At 37.8% G+C, this 17500-nt stretch overlaps 2 protein-coding genes across 2 annotated transcripts in view; one reads left to right on the top strand and one right to left on the bottom strand.

Moving 5' to 3' along the window:
- The window catches only part of LOC127001176 (hexokinase-1-like), a 17785-nt gene extending 15747 nt beyond the window's left edge, over positions 1-2038 (top strand). Inside the window, exon 12 of the mRNA XM_050865389.1 lies at positions 480-2038. Coding sequence (XP_050721346.1) covers positions 480-806 — 327 coding nt within the window. The 3' untranslated portion in view covers positions 807-2038. The remainder of the gene's footprint in view (positions 1-479) is intronic.
- Positions 2039-15649: 13611 nt separating this feature from the next.
- The window catches only part of LOC127001060 (putative transcriptional regulator cudA), a 78899-nt gene continuing 77048 nt past the window's right edge, over positions 15650-17500 (bottom strand). The window contains exon 4 of the mRNA XM_050865229.1: positions 15650-15775. Coding sequence (XP_050721186.1) covers positions 15739-15775 — 37 coding nt within the window. The 3' untranslated portion in view covers positions 15650-15738. The remainder of the gene's footprint in view (positions 15776-17500) is intronic.

The following is a 17500-nucleotide window of genomic DNA, read 5'->3' as shown; positions in this document are numbered from 1 at the left end:
TCCCATTTCAACCCCTTCCCATCCTTTTCCATCTCATCCCTTCCCATCCTTTCCCATCTCACTTTTCCCATCTCCTCACTAACCCCCTCTCATGTATTTCAATCTTTCCATCCTTTCCATCGTTTCCCATCTCATCCCTTCCCATCCTCCGATAATCCACGTCCCTGTCCACCCAGCAGTGAACGGGTACCAGATATTAATCGGGGGTTGTGTCCCATCTCCTGGGGTCTGTTCCCTTCTCCTATAATTCCTTCCCCTTCTGTCTCTCTCCGGCATATGACCACAGATGTTGCACCGACTAAACGAAACTTTCCAACTGTTCCCTTCTAATAAAATTCCTTCCCCTTCTGTCTCTCTCCGGCATATGACCACAGATGTTGCGCTGACTAAACGAAACTTTCCAACTTTTTCCCTTCCCATCCCTTCCCATCCTTTCCCATCTCCTCACTAACGCCATCCTCTCTTCCTCCCGTCCCCAGTTCGACCTCCGCCAGGCCCACGACGGCTCCGGGAAAGGCGCAGCGCTCATCGCGGCCATCGCTCAGCGCCTCAAGACTCACGAAGCGGACAGCGGCAGCGCGAAGAAGAGCAAGAAGACCAGCGCCGCCAACTACGTCAGCAGCGCGAGTACGAAGCTCAGCAATGGAGTCAGCGCGCAGAGAGAGAGAGAGAGAGAGAGAGAGAGAGAGAGAGAGAGAGAGAGAGAGAGAGAGAGAGAGAGAGAGAGAGAGAGAGAGAGAGAGAGAGAGAGAGAAGGAGTTATGCATTTTGTTTTCATTATTTCGTTTTCTTCATTTTTTTTATAGTTTTGGTTGTCCAGTTTTTTTCCCGTTTTTTGGTTACCGTTTTTTTGTTGTTTTTTGCACTTCATATCTTTGTGTTGTTTTATTTCTTGAAGTATTTTGTTTTATTTTCCGTTAGTTGTTTTATTTTTTCGATCATTTTTTGCATTGTTTCAACCTGTACGCTCATTTTTAGCACCGCTGGCAAATGTTCCTTTCACTTTTAACATTCAAACAAAATCGTTCACGTCTGGCATCAACTTTAACTAGAATATTTACACCTAGCATTACGTCAAACTATACTGATCATTTTCAAGCATTTTTCCAGTCGTGTATTCATTTAAAATATATCCTTTTGTATTCATATGTAAATTTCCTTGACATTTTTTTCTCATATTAAATTTAACTGGAACATTCACATCTAGCGCTATGTCAAACTGTACTGATCATTTTTAGCATTTTTCCAGTCGTGTATTCTTTTATAATATATCCTTTTGTATTCATATGTAAATTTCCTTGACATTTTTTTCTCATATTAAATTTAACTGGAACATTCACAACTAGCGCTATGTCAAACTATACTGATCATTTTCAAGCATTATTCCAGTCGTGTATTCATTTAAAATATATCCTTTGTATTCATATGTAAATTTCCTTGACAATTTTTTCTCATATTAAATTTAACTGGAACATTCACATCTAGCGTTATGTCAAACTATAGTGGTCATTTTTAAGCATTTTTCCAGTCGTGTATTCATTTAAAATATATCCTTTTGTATTCATATGTAAATTTCCTTGACATTTTTTTCTCATATTAAATTTAACTGGAACATTCACATCTAGCGCTATGTCAAACTGTACTGATCATTTTTAGCATTTTTCCAGTCGTGTATTCTTTTATAATATATCCTTTGTATTCATATGTAAATTTCCTTGACATTTTTGCAGTTTCAACCTATTCATATGTAAATTTCCTTGACATTTCTCATATTGTTAGGGACATTTGACCTAATTTAAAGGGAAGAGAAATCCTGTGCCACCTAAGCCTTCATGCAGTGTTCACTATAGCCTTAAAGTGACGTTGTTCCCGTGTTCGTTAAGTGTTCGTTATGATGTACACTAATCTTAAGACAGTCGCTTCACCAGCCATCCTTGTTAAAATCTTAAGTTTATTGCCCAAGAAAAAAAAATGGATAGCTATTCTGTTTTTTCTTGCGATGCTTTACTGTTTATATAAAGAGTCTATTTTAAGTCACCGCCAGTGTTTGTGACCCTTAAGTAAGAATGCGTGGAGGGAAACTGTTCTCCATATTTTTCCTCTTCTCCCATATTCTCAAGATTTTGGGGCTCACACTCCCATATTAGACAAGGCTTTCGTCGAGGTGGTTGTGGGCACTTCCTTGGGTAGTTTTATGAGCCTAGTGGTAGTTTGACAAGGTAGCGGTTGTTATGTTAGTATTTCTCTGGGTAGTTTTATGAGACTAGTGATAGTTTGACGAGACTTTACTTTTATGAGCCTAGTGAAAGTTTGACAAGGTAGCGGTTGTTGTGTTAGTATTTCTCTGGGTAGTTTTATGAGCCTAGTGGTAGTTTGACAAGGTAGAGGTTGTTGTGTTAGTATTTCTGGGTAGTTTTATGAGCCTAGTGGTAGTTTGACAAGGTAGCGGTTGTTGTGTTAGTATTTCTCTGGGTAGTTTTATGAGCCTAGTGGTAGTTTGACAAGGTAGCGGTTGTTGTGTTAGTATTTCTCTGGGTAGTTTTATGAGCCTAGTGGTAGTTTGACAAGGTAGCGGTTGTTGTGTTAGTATTTCTCTGGGTAGTTTTATGAGACTAGTGATAGTTTGACAAGGTAGCGGTTGTTGTGTTAGTATTTCTCTGGGTAGTTTTATGAGACTAGTGATAGTTTGACGAGACTTTACTTTTATGAGCCTAGTGGAAGTTTGACAAGAATTTGGTAGGGGTTACGAGTACTTCCATGGGTAGTTTTATGAGCCTAGTTATAGTTTGACAAGGCTTCTGCACCATGAACGAAGAAAAACCTTATGAGAACCCAATTAATCCCCTCTGTGGACATTGGCAATACTTGTAAGATCCGAAAACGTCTAATTGCGAACCTTACCTCCACTACCACCTGCACCGCCATCTCCAGCACCACCGCCGCCGTTGCCAGATTATCGTACTCAGAGCGTAGTATTTACCGGTTTCTGACGCCTAACTATTGCCAAGAAACATCAGGATCTAACTCTTTTAACGATAACCATAAATGAGTTTCGTTATTGGAGCCCAGAAGACAGTTTGGTGTAGGAAGTCGGGAAATATAAGCGGCTGAGTACGACAATCTGGTAACGTTGAACTCTCCACTCCACCACCGCCATTTCATTCAGCCCGCGGAGGTCCGAGGCAGAGGACGTGGTTTTTGGACGCTCTCAACACGTTTTCTCTGACCATCACATTCAAGGAGGGACTCAAGTGCTCAAGAATGGGGTGTTATCTTGTTTTTCAGAGAAGTGTCAAGGTAAGAGAGTAGAGAGTTAGTGGTTATTGTTGCTTTATGATAAGTTTTAGGCATATATTTTACTTTCATGGACAGGTAAAGGTGTGGGATGACAATTAGTGGTTTTGGTTGATATATATTCTAAGTTTCAGGTTTATATTTTGCTTTCATATTCAAGTTTCAGGTCTGTATTTTGCTTTCATATTCAAGTTTAAGGTCTGTATTTTGCTTTCATATTCAAGTTTAAGGTTTATATTTTGCTTTCATATTCAAGTTCAAGGTTTATATTTTGCTTTCATATTCAAGTTTAAGGTCTGTATTTTGCTTTCATATTCAAGTTTCAGGTTTATATTTTGCTTTCATATTCAAGTTTCAGGTTTATATTTTGCTTTCATATTCAAGTTTCGGGTTTATATTTTGCTTTCATATTCAAGTTTAAGGTTTATATTTTGCTTTCATATTCAAGTTTCAGGTTTATATTTTGCTTTCATATTCAAGTTTAAGGTCTATATTTTGCTTTCATATTCAAGTTTCGGGTTTATATTTTGCTTTCATATTCAAGTTTCAGGTCTATATTTTGCTTTCATATTCAAGTTTCGGGTTTATATTTTGCTTTCATATTCAAGTTTCAGGTCTGTATTTTGCTTTCATATTCAAGTTTCAGGTCTGTATTTTGCTTTCATATTCAAGTTTCAGGTCTGTATTTTGCTTTCATATTCAAGTTTCAGGTTTATATTTTGCTTTCATATTCAAGTTTCAGGTCTGTATTTTGCTTTCATATTCAAGTTTCAGGTCTGTATTTTGCTTTCATATTCAAGTTTAAGGTCTGTATTTTGCTTTCATATTCAAGTTTCAGGTTTATATTTTGCTTTCATATTCAAGTTTCAGGTTTATATTTTGCTTTCATATTCAAGTTTCAGGTTTATATTTTGCTTTCATATTCAAGTTTCAGGTTTATATTTTGCTTTCATATTCAAGTTTCAGGTTTATATTTTGCTTTCATATTCAAGTTTAAGGTTTATATTTTGCTTTCATATTCAAGTTTAAGGTCTATATTTTGCTTTCATATTCAAGTTTAAGGTCTATATTTTGCTTTCATATTCAAGTTTAAGGTCTATATTTTGCTTTCATATTCAAGTTTAAGGTCTATATTTTGCTTTCATATTCAAGTTTAAGGTCTATATTTTGCTTTCATATTCAAGTTCAAGGTCTATATTTTGCTTTCATATTCAAGTTTAAGGTCTATATTTTGCTTTCATATTCAAGTTTCAGGTTTATATTTTGCTTTCATATTCAAGTTTCAGGTTTATATTTTGCTTTCATATTCAAGTTCAAGGTCTATATTTTGCTTTCATATTCAAGTTCAAGGTCTATATTTTGCTTTCATATTCAAGTTTAAGGTCTATATTTTGCTTTCATATTCAAGTTTCAGGTTTATATTTTGCTTTCATATTCAAGTTTAAGGTCTATATTTTGCTTTCATATTCAAGTTTAAGGTCTATATTTTGCTTTCATATTCAAGTTTAAGGTTTATATTTTGCTTTCATATTCAAGTTTCAGGTCTGTATTTTGCTTTCATATTCAAGTTTAAGGTTTATATTTTGCTTTCATATTCAAGTTTCAGGTTTATATTTTGCTTTCATATTCAAGTTTAAGGTCTGTATTTTGCTTTCATATTCAAGTTTAAGGTCTGTATTTTGCTTTCATATTCAAGTTTCAGGTTTATATTTTGCTTTCATATTCAAGTTTCAGGTTTATATTTTGCTTTCATATTCAAGTTTCAGGTTTATATTTTGCTTTCATATTCAAGTTTCAGGTTTATATTTTGCTTTCATATTCAAGTTTAAGGTCTGTATTTTGCTTTCATATTCAAGTTTAAGGTTTATATTTTGCTTTCATATTCAAGTTTCAGGTTTATATTTTGCTTTCATATTCAAGTTTCAGGTTTATATTTTGCTTTCATATTCAAGTTTCAGGTTTATATTTTGCTTTCATATTCAAGTTTCAGGTTTATATTTTGCTTTCATATTCAAGTTTCAGGTTTATATTTTGCTTTTATATTCAAGTTTAAGGTCTGTATTTTGCCCTCTAGAGACGTATAAGGATAAGAGAATGGATAATTGACGGATATTGTTGGTTTATAAGTTTTAGGTATATATTTTAGTTTCATGAACAGGTAAAGGTGTGAGATGATAATTACCGTTTTGGTTGATATATTTTAAGTTTCAGGTCTGTATTTTACCTTCTAGAGACGTATAAGGGTAAGAGAATGGATAATTGGCGGATATTGTTGAGTTTTAGGCCTGTGATTCGCTTTTTCGAGACCGTTAAAGGTGAGAAATGGCAGTTGGTGAATATGGCGGGTCTGTCTTAAGTTTCAGGTCTATACTTTGCTTTCTAGAGACGTATGGGAGTAAGAGAGTGGACAGTTTATGGTCAGAGTTGGATTATATTAAACCTCAGGCATTATAACTATCATTGTCATTATCTCGTTTTGTTGAAGGAAGAAACGAGTTCAAACCATGACTGAAGCTTCGTTTGGTGCTTCAGTGATTTCAGACGGTAAGAAAGTGGGTAGTTAGCGAAGCATTGATGTGCTTATATGACTTTAAGGCGTCCATATGTTATAATTTCGAAGGAAGAAAAAAGTTCGAACCACGAGTGAAGCTTCGTTTGGTGCTTCGGTGATTTCAGACGGTAAGAAAGTGGGTAGTTAGCGAGGTATCAATGTGCTTTTATGACTTTAAGACGTCCATATGTTATAATTTCTTTCGCTTTGTCATTTTGGTTAAGGAAGAAATAACTAGCTGGTAGGTCTGAAGCATCACATTGTCTGCGAGGTCAAACGGCAAGGAAGCGAAGAACTGGTGGTCAGATTAGATAGTGATCTGAACTGAAGCTGCATTTTGTGATATCAGACGGAGTAGATACCTATAAGGAATGAATATATTACTTTCAGACGTCCATTATGTTATCAATTTCTATTCTTAACTTTGCGATCAGAGAAGACAACTACATATTAAGCTAAGATTGAGGATATATTTTCTTAGTAATGGCAGGGAAACCGATGATTAATGGTTATGTGAGGACTACTGTGGGTTGTTTAAAAATCCCACGGAATCACATAAAACAGACATGACTCGTAATGGTTAAGCCTCGTTACTTTGTTATTGAATCTGTTACTTCTTGCTTCGAGCTTGCTATAGAGTGGTTCAGTGCTTCATTCTGTTTCAAGACCCACAAACTACATATTAAGCTACTAAGATTAAGGATCATTGTTCTTAATAATGGCCGGGAGGTCGATCATTTTTTCTGTAAGGGCTGCTGTGTATTCTTTAAGGGTCGTTGCCTTGTTATTGAATCTGTTACTTCTTGCTTCGAGCTTGCTATGGAGTGGTTCAGTGTTTCATTCAGTTTTAAGCCTTACAAACTATCAGTCTTTTCTTACCAGCTGACCTTTAAATTATCTTGAACACTCGCTAACTTACTTCAGAGCTGTTTTTATTCTTGTTCCTATTCATTCTCCTCCCACTCACTTAATCCTTTCTTTCCTTTCAGATAAACTTACTCCTATTCTTTCCATAGCTTGTTCTTTACTCCTTCCAAAATATACCTACTCATTTATCCTCCCAGAACATGTATATTACTCCTTTACTCCTCCTCAAAACTTACTCCAAACAGAACTTGCTCTTTACTCTTCTGCCTCAAATCCTTACCATCACTTATTCCGCTTCTCTCTCGCTATCTCCTAATAAGAAGTCATAAGCAAGTTCACTCAAAGCATCTCCACACACTAATTCAATTCCGTGCATTAAAAAAACTCACTTCGGTGGTGTTAATGCTAAAATCTTTACGAACTATCATTTATTTAACCATTTTGCCATATCTATCACCTAATACAAAGTCGTGCGTTCACTCAAAGCGTCAACAATAACTCCATCCATATATAAAGTAACTAAATACAAAACTTACTCTTCCCTTAAACAGAACTTATTCTTTACTCTTCTGCCTCAAACCCTTACCATCGCTTATTCCGCTTCTCTCTCGCTATCTCCTAATAAGAAGTCATAATCAAGTTCACTCAAAGCATCTCCACACACTAATTCAACTCCGTGCATTAAAAAAACTCACTTCGGTGGTGTTAATGCTAAAGTCTTTACGAACTATCATTTATTTAACCATTTTGCCATATCTATCACCTAATACAAAGTCACACGTTCACTCAAAGCGTCAACAATAACTCCATCCATAAAAAGTAACTAAATACAAAACTTACTCTTCCCCTAAACATAACTTATTCTTTACTCTTCTGCCTCGAACCCTTTCCATCACTTATTCAGCTTATCTCTCGCTATCTCCTAATAGGTCGTCATAATCAAGTTCACTCAAAGCATCGCCACACACTAATTCAACTCCATGCATTAAAAAACTAACTTCAGTGGTGCTTCCTGCTAGAGTCTTAACGAACTATCACTTATTTAACTATTTTGACTTGCTATCACCTAATACAAAGTCATACGTTCACTCAAAGCGTCAACACAATGCTCGGTATTATAAGACACTTCGTTTCTCACATCAGCTATTTCTAAAGGTCAAAAGTGGGTCAGCCGGGATCTAAATGAGTGTTTCTTGAGGTTCACGGCACAGAAGAAGGGTCACTCTACCACCAGGGTCATAAAACTACTACTGGAAATGCCCACGACTCCCACGAAAGCCTTGTCAAATATGTGTTCTTGAGCAGCGAAATGTCTTGTAATACGCCCCAATAACTCCATCCGCGTAAAAAGTAACTAAATTAAACGTGGCTAGCTGGGACCGTAGACTTTCACCGCGTCACCGCCTCGTTAACTCGCCGCCCGTAACACACTAAAGGGCTTGTAGGGAATGGTAACTTGGTGGTAATCTTAAGGAAATCTTGGTAATAATAACGTTCTGGTCTGTCTGCCGGTGTTAAATGTGGCCCTGGATTTCCGGAGACTGTGTTGGGTTTTTTTAAGGTTTTCTGTGAGTCTGGATTTTGACGTAGACTGCAGAAAACCGTAACACTAATGGGCTTGTAGGGAATGGTAACTTGGTGGTAATCTTAAGGAAATCTTGGTAATAATAACGTTCTGGTCTGTCTGCTGGTGTTAAATGTGGCCCTGGATTTCCTGAGACTATGTTGGGTTTTGTTAAGGTTTTCTGTGAGTGGATTTTGACGTAGACTGCAGAAAACCGTAACACTATAAGGCTTGTAAGGAATGGTAACTTGGCGGTAATCTTGAGAAAATCTTGATAATATAACCTCCTACGGTCTGTCTGCTGGTGTTAAATGTGGCCCTGGATTTCCCGAGACTGTGTTGGATTTTGTTAAGGTTTTCTGTGAGTGGATTTTGACGTAGACTGCAGAAAACCGTAACACTAATGGGCTTGTAAGGAATGGTAACTTGGTGGTAATCTTAAGGAAGTCTTGGTAATGATAACGTTCTGCTGTCTGCCGGTGTTAAATGTGGCTTTGGATTTCCTGAGACTGTGTTGGATTTTGTTAAGGTTTTCTGTGTCTGGATTTTGACGTAGACTGCAGAAAACGCCTCAATTTCTTATTTTCTTCTATATTATTTGCTTCTATCTCTTCTTTTCTACTAATAATAACGTTCTGGTCTGTCTGCTGGTGTTAAATGTGGCTTTGGATTTCCTGAGACTGTGTTGAGTTTTGTTAAGGTTTTCTGTGAATCTGGATTTTGACGGAGACTGCAGAAAACGCCTCAATTTCTTCTTTTAAGTTCTTTTCTCCTATCTCATTTGCTTTTATTTCCTCTTTTCTACATTCTATCTCCCCTTGTCTTTCGTTTATCTCTTATTTTCATCTCCTATCTTCTTTTCTTCTCTCAATCTTCCATCATCCTTTTTATTTTTTTTATCTCCTGTTTTTATTTTCTCTCCTTTGTGCTGCTTTGATTTCTTTTTCTCTTTTATCTTCTCTGTCCTTATATTCCTTTTCTTTCTTTTATCTTTTCTTTTATTATCTTTTATTTTCCTTTTGCTTCTAACTTTTTCTATCCTGTCCTTTTCTTTTTTCTTTTCTCTCCTCTTTGATTCCTTTTCTTTCTTTCTATTATCTCTTCTATTATTTTATCTTATTCCATCTTTTATTTTCCTTTTGTTTTCTCCTGTCCTTTTCTTTTTATTTTCTCCTCTTTGTTTCTTTCATTCCTTTTTCTACTCCTCTTCCTCCCGGTGTCATTCTTTTTATTTTCTCCTCTTTGCTTCTTTCATTCCTTTTTCTACTCCTCTTCCTCCCGGTGTCAAAACTCCTCCACCTTTCCTCCAGACACTCCCAGAACTTACTCTTACTCCTTATGTGCAGATTTTACTCTAATTTACTCTTAACAATGATTTAACTCTTCCTTTTTTTCAGGCAAACTGGTGGACTTTCACAAACTGCAAACTTCCCTTCGTTGATGGTTGAAGGAAGCAGAAGAGGGAGGAGGAAGAGGAGGAGGAGGAGGTCACTGCAATCCCAGGACACAGACGAGTTTGAAGCAGAGGCCAACACCTTCCTGTTAACTCAGTAGGTAATGTTTTTGTTCCTTTTTCCCTTCTCCTTATTTACTTTACTGTCACTGTTTTAGTTTTTATAGCCTTGTTTGCTCATCAAGGGAACTCTGGGTTTATATCATTTATTTTCCCTTGATGCCATTTCATATATTTTAATAATAATTCACTGGTGGTCTCTCACTTTCTCAAACACGCACACAGTTCAAAACGTGATTCAATCAATCATTTGTTTATTCTATACTTGCTTATTGTTCTGTCATTCACGTCTTTAAATTTTGCATATTCTTAAGTTTGACGGCAGGCCTCAGAAGACCTGAGTATTGTGAATTTCTGGTAGCATTTTCTTTTAAGTCTCTATATTGACATCCAGTAGCATTTTCTTTTAAGTCTCTATATTGACATCCAGTAGCATTTTCTTTTAAGTCTCTATATTGACATCCAGTATCATTTTCATTTTCTTTTAAGTCTCTATTGACATCCAGTAGCATTTTCTTTTAAGTCTCTATATTGACATCCAGTATCATTTTCTTTTAAGTCTCTATATTGACATCCAGTAGCATTTTCTTTTAAGTCTCTATATTGACATCCAGTAGCATTTTCTTTTAAGTCTCTATATTGACATCCAGTAGCATTTTCTTTTAAGTCTCTATATTGACATCCAGTAGCATTTTCTTTTAAGTCTCTATATTGACATCCAGAGCAGCTAATTACAAATGTTAAAACCTTGATTTTCTCAAACCTCTTTAATACTTTTGATTTTTGTTAATAAAGGGCTGTTAACTTCTGTGCCAGGCAGAAAAAACAAGCTCCAGTAAATACTTTATTTATATTACAAAGATAAAATTACAGCAGCTTCAGCTTCCACATCTATATGCTAACAACCACATTGTTTTGCAGTGAAGAGATGGATGGACACCTCGACGACCCAAGCTGCGGAGGAAGGGAAGAACAAGATGGTAGAGGAAGAGAAGATGGGAGGTGAAAAGGAGGAACAAGATGAAGTGGTAGAGGAAGAGAAGATGGGAGAGCAAAGGCCAAGATGATGAGAGGTGAGAAGGAGGAACAAGAAGAATCCAGAACAAGAAAAGAAAGCAAGAGGAAAAAGCAAGCAAGTAGAAGAGTACACCACCACCCAACTCCCCAGACCCATGCAGGGACCCGTGTGTCAGACTCGCTGGCTGGCCGTGGCGCCGGTACATGAGCAGCGTAGAGTTCAAAGTCGCCGAGACTCCCCAACTTAATATTTTGTTGCTTTTTATTTTTTTTATATATTCTGCTGCATGCATGATTTGTATATAGCATCGGAAAGCAAGTTAAATTATTCAAACTAAACTGTGATGCTGTAACTCTATAAACATTCAATAAAACCTCTCTTATTATGTATCCTATCCTTGGCATGAACGACGTCATTGGAGGCGTCAAATGCATCTGAGTAAACAATCTTATGCATTTCTTGATAGCTCTCAAGCACTCCCAATCTTCCTCAGTGACGTCTTGTGTGTGTGTGTATCTGGCTGAAGTACCTTTGACTCTGCAAGGTGAGAGGCCAGGGAGTGCCACACAAGACTATATTCCATTCCCTCAGCTACTCCCACACGAGACTATATTCCATTCCCTCAGCTGGATCTGTTACCCCCAGCGAAGTATGTAGGAATCCTGCTTTTGGTGGGCGCAGCGTCTGACATCTCCATAACCCCGACACAATCGCCTAAGTTCAGAGATCGTTCATAATTCTTTGCTTAACTCAACTGTTGTACAAGATGGGCAAATTTCCTTGACATCATTATATTAACCCGGTAGCAGCGTGGATCATGTTACTTAATGGTCCCTCTAAGCCAGAAAAAATCATCACCCACGCAAACCATTTCATAATACATATCAAAGCATTTGTGATCAGTTTATGTATCATCTATTTTGGGGGAGGTTATATCATGGCACAAATTTGGCCCGTCGCTGGTACTGGGTTAATAGCTATATGATCCCAGCTTATACTAATGTCAGAATTTGCCTGTCTTGTGTAGCAGATGAACTAAGTAAAGAATATGAATGTCTTCTGAACCTTGGCGATTGTGTTAGGCGACAGAGAGATCAGGCACCAACCAGCAGCATCCTTACATACCCTTCTAGATGCCAGGGATCCAGCTGAAGGGAATTGACTACAGCCTCATATGACACTCTTTGGTCCCACAACTTGCAGAGGGGAAAGCAGTCCACTCAAACACACACATCACTGAAAGAAACCGAGGAAAATTGAGCAAGACAAGGTGTTTGAGAGCTATCAAGAAACACAGAAGTTCTCCTCACATACATTGACACCTACTTATATTAATTATGTCAAAATTTGCCCTCTTGTGTAGCAGATGAACTAAGTAAAGAATATGAATGTCCTCTAAACCTACGTGATTGTATTAAGCAGCAGAGATGTTAGACGCCCCGCCCATCGACAGCCAACCAGCAGCGTCCTTACTAACTCTTCTAGGGGTCGGGGATCAGCTTGAGGAAATGGACTACAGCCTCATGTGACACCCTCTGGTCCCACAGCTTGCAGAGAAGAAGGAAATTCACCCTGACACACAAACACACACAACATCACTGAAACAGAGGAAAATTGAGCAAGACAAGAGGTGCTGGTGCCTGAGAGCTATCAAGAATCACAGAAGTTCTCCTCACATGTATTGACACCTACTAATCATGTCAGAATTTGCCTGTCTTGTGTAGCAGATGGGCTAAGTAAAGAATCTGAATGTCTTCTGAACCCACGTGATTGTATTGCGCTGCAGAGATGTCAGACGGCCTGCCCACCAACAGTCAACCAGCAATGTCCTTACTAACTCTTCTAGGGGTCGGGGATCAGCTTAAGGGAATTGGATACAGCCTCATGTGATACTCTCTGGTCCCACAGCTTGCAGAGAAGAAGGAAATTCACCCTGACACACAAACACACACAACGTCACTGAAAGAAACAGAGGAAAATTGAGCAAGACAAGAGGTGCTGGTGCCTGAGAGCTATCAAGAAACACAGAAGTTCTCCTCACATACATTGACACCTGAAATGACCTTAAAATGAGATGGTTGAAGCCAAAACTATCAGTGAAATTAGGATTACTCTTTATAAACACCGAGATTTGGAGACGAGGCCTAACAAGTGGAGCTGCCTTGCTGTATATCACAAGTTGAAGCCAAAACTATCAGTGAATTTAGGATTAAACTTTGTAAACATGGAGATTTGGAGATGAGGCCTAATGAGTGGAGCTGCCTTGCTGTATATCACAAGTTGAAGCCAAAACTATCAGTGAATTTAGGATTAAACTTCATAAACACCGAGATTTGGAGACGAGACCTAACAAGTAGAGCTGCCTTACTGTATATCACAACTAAGGTAAATAAAACTAGCTAAATATAACGAAGGATAAAGGAAGGAAAAGATAATTAAAAGTAGGAAAACACAAGGTAAAAATTCTTGCTCAGTATTAGAAAAATGATGAAAACCAACTTGAAAAATGAACATGTAGCAAAAAGATCACTGTAGTAAAATCCAAGTTCTAATGAGAGAAAATTCTACATGTGGCATAAAACATTTTGCTCGTATTGTTAAAAGATAATGATCAACTAGAAAAATGACCTTAAAGCAAAAAGATCAGGAAAACACAAGGTAAAAATTCTTGCTCTTGAGATTAGAAACTTGATGAAAACCAACTAGCAATAAAAAACGTGTAGCAAAAAGATCGCTGTAGTAAAATCCAAGTTCTTATGAGAGAAAATTCTACACTTGGCATAAAACATTTTGCTCGTATTGTTAAAAGATAATGAAAATCAACTAGAAAAATTACCTTAAAGCAAAAAGATCAGGAAAACACAAGGTAAAAATTCTTGCTCTTGAGATTAGAAACTTGATGAAAACCAACTAGCAATAAAAAACGTGTAGCAAAAAGATCGCTGTAGTAAAATCCAAGTTCTTATGAGAGAAAATTCTACACGTGGCATAAAACATTTTGCTCGTATTGTTAAAAGATATTGAAAAGCAACTAGAAAAATGACCTTAACCCAGTAGCAGCGACGGGCCAAATTTGTGCCATGATGTAAACCCCCCAAAATAGATGATACATAAACTGATCACAAATGCTTCGATATATATTATGAAATGGTTTGTGTGAGGGGCGATTTTTTCTCATTTTTCTAGCTTAGAGGGACCATTATAAAACATGATCCCCGCTGCTACCGGGTTAAGGCAAAAAGATCGCCATAGTAAAATTTAAGTTCTTAGAGAGAAAAACCTTACTTACAATGAATAATTCTCACTGTAAGGGTTGAAAACAAGAGACACACTTGAAAGAAATCTAGCACTGTAGTAAAATTTAAGTTCTTAGAGAGGAAGACTTTACTTACAATGAATAATCCTCACTAAGAGTTGAAAATAAGACACACACTTGAGGAGAGAAATCTAGCTTTGCAGTAAAATTTAACCCGGTAAGCGTTGACCCAAATTTGTGTGTCTTTTGTGGTAGCAGCGACGGGCCAAATTTGTGGCTTTACCGTGTAGCAGCGACGGGCCAAATTTGTGTCTTTACCATGTAGCAGCTACGGGCCAAATTTGTGGCTTTACCGTGTAGCAGCGACGGGCCAAATTTGTGTCTTTACCGTGTAGCAGCGACGGGCCAAATTTGTGGCTTTACCGTGTAGCAGCGATCGGTCAAATTTGTGTCTTTACCGTTTAGGAGCGACGGGCCAAATTTGTGTGTTTACAGTGTATCAGCGACGGTCCATATTTGTGTCTTTACCATGTAGCAGCTACGGGCCAAATTTGTGGCTTTACCGTGTAGCAGCGACGTGCCATATTTGTGTCTTTACCGTAGCAGCGTGATAATAAATTTGTGGTTTTACCGTAGCAGCGATGAATAAATTTGTGGCTTTACCGTGTAGCAGCGATGGGCCAAATTTGTGTCTTTACCGTGTAGCAGCGATGGGCCAAATTTGTGGCTTTACCGTGTAGCAGCGACAGGCCAAATTTGTGGCTTTACCGTGTAGCAGCGACGGGCCAAATTTGTGGCTTTACCGTGTACCAGCGACGGGCCAAATTTGTGTGTTTACCGTGTACCAGCGACGGGCCAAATTTGTGTCTTTACCGTGTACCAGCGACGGGCCAAATTTTTGCCATGATATAAACCCCCCAAAATAGATGATACATAATCTGATCACAAATGCTTTGATATATATTATGAAATGGTTTGTGTGAGGGGCGATTTTTTCTCATTTTTCTCGCTTAGAGGGACCATTAAGAAACATGATCCCCGCTGCTACTGGGTTAAAGCAAAAAGATCGTCAAAGTAAAATTTAAGTTCTTAGAGAGAAAAACCTTACTTACAGTGAATAATTCTCACTGTAAGGGTTGAAAATAAGAGACACACTTGGAGAGAAATCTAGCACTGTAGTAAAATATAAGTTCTTAGAGAGAAAACTTTACTTACATTAAATAATTCTTGCTCTAACGGTTAAAAATAAGAGACACAGTTGAGGAAAGAAATGTAGCTTTTTAGGGTTTAACGCAAAATCTCTTAACGACTAAATTTAAAGTGACGATGACGACTCTAAAATTATATAAAAAAAAAACCAATATACGGCAACACAAAAAATATACACACCTGTAAATATGGGACAGGTAAGTCTCTCTCTCTCTCCTTGCCAACTGCCTCCTAATTAACAGGTAACAGCAGCCAGGTAACTCCCAGCACACCTGTAAATATGGGGCAAGTAAGTCTCTCTCTCTCTCTCTCTCTCTCTCTCTCTCTCTCTCTCTCTCTCTCTCTCTCTCTCTCTCTCCTTAACGCCTGCCTCCTAATTAACAGGTAACAGCATCCAGGTATCTCCCAGCACACCTGTAGATAAGAGACAGGTATTCTCTCTCTCTCCTTGCCACCTGCCTCCTAATTAACAGGTAACAGCAGCCAGGTATCTCCCAGCACACCTGTAGATAAGAGATAGGTATGAGCATGATGATAAATAAGGTAAATATGAGTAATTAAGTGAAAATATAAGGGGATTTTTTTTTTTTTTTAATTTCTTGTCTTTTTTTCTTCCCTGCTGTTGTAGAAGTGTCAAAAAATAAATAGATAATAATAAATAAATAAAAGTGAAAAAAATAATAATAAAATGAATGTAAAAATTGAGGTTAGTAAAAAAAGTAAAAGTATAAATTAATGAAAGAAATTGACCAAAAAAAAAAAAATGGAGAGAGAGAGAGAGAGAGAGAGAGAGAGAGAGAGAGAGAGAGAGAGAGACAACCCTTCCCAAACAAACTTATTATGCAAACTCGACAAAAAAATATACTCCCAAACTTAATCTAATTGGCTGGGTACAATGAAATGCTATGCTAGATTCTCTCTCTCTCTCTCTCTCTCTTTTTCTTTATTTTTTCCTTTTCTTCCAATCTTTTTTATTTATTTTTATTTTCTCTTCTTTCCTCCATCTTTCCTTCCTTCTTCATTAATTTTCTTCTCCTCTACTTCTTTCTATCTTTTTTTTCTTCTCTTTATTCCTCTTCTTCCTTCTTTCTCTCCTGTCTATCCTTCTTCTTCCTCCCTTCCTCCCTTCTATCCATTTCTTTCTTTATCCTCCTCCTCCTTCTTCTTCTTGTTTCTTTACTTCTTTCTTTCAATCATAGTCTTTTTCCTCTTCCTCCTCCTCCTCCTCCTCCTCCTCAGTATTCTTATTCCTATTATGTCCCTCCTCCTCCTCCTCCTCCTCCTCCTCTTCACTTTTTTTTTCTATGTTCCTTTCCTTCCCTTTCTTCCTCTCCTTCTTTCAAGTCCTTCAATATGGCTTTCAGCTTATTAAATTACCGAGAGAGAGAGAGAGAGAGAGAGAGAGAGAGAGAGAGAGAGAGAGAGAGAGAGAGAGAGAGAGAGAGAGAGAGAGAGAGAGAGAGAGAGAGAGAGAGAGAGAGAGAAAAGAAAGAAGGAATGAATGAAAGAAAGAAAAATGGAAGGAAAAAATGAATGAGAGAGAGAGAGAGAGAGAGAGAGAGAGAGAGAGAGAGAGAGAGAGAGAGAGAGAGAGAGAGAGAGAGAGAGAGAGAGAGAGAGAGAGAGAGAGATAGTTAGGAGGCATTCACGTGGACTTAAAATTCCTGTTGATGTTTGAGGTGAACTTTTTAAAACTCAATTCATTCCCGACTCACTTTTCTCTCCTACGCTTTGAATGAACCTTTTTAGATGTTTAACGTAGCTTGGGGGAACATGTACATTGCCGTCGCCCACTCCGCCGCCTGTCACAACTAAGGACAAGAAAAAAAAGAGCCATGATCCGTGGTGCAGTGGTTAGCGCCCCCGACTTCGAATCCGCGGGCACAGGGTTCGATTCCCAGTAAGGGGAGTCCGCGTGTAAGCTTATTAAATGCAGGAAAAAATGAAGGGGAAGAGAAGAAAAGGAATATATGGTTTGAGAAAAGATGTAGGGAATGAGGAAAAGGAGGAGGAGGAGGAGGAGGAGGAAAAAGTGAATGGATGGAAAGGAGTAGGAAAGGGAGGAAGAGGAGGAGGGGAAGGAGAGAAAGGAAGAAGAGGAAAAGAAAAGGAAGAAGAAAGAGGAAAGAAGATGAATAGAAGAAGAATAAAGAGGAAATGGAAAGGAAGAAGAGGAAAAGGAAAGGAAAAGGAAAGAAAGAAAAAAAAAGGAAAAGGAAAGGAAAAAG

The sequence above is a fragment of the Eriocheir sinensis genome, chromosome 20, assembly GCF_024679095.1.
Source record: "Eriocheir sinensis breed Jianghai 21 chromosome 20, ASM2467909v1, whole genome shotgun sequence".
NCBI classification, from domain to species: Eukaryota; Metazoa; Arthropoda; class Malacostraca; order Decapoda; family Varunidae; genus Eriocheir; species Eriocheir sinensis.
The sequence above is the reverse complement of the archived record's forward strand: the minus strand, read 5'-3'. Positions and strand labels throughout refer to the sequence as shown.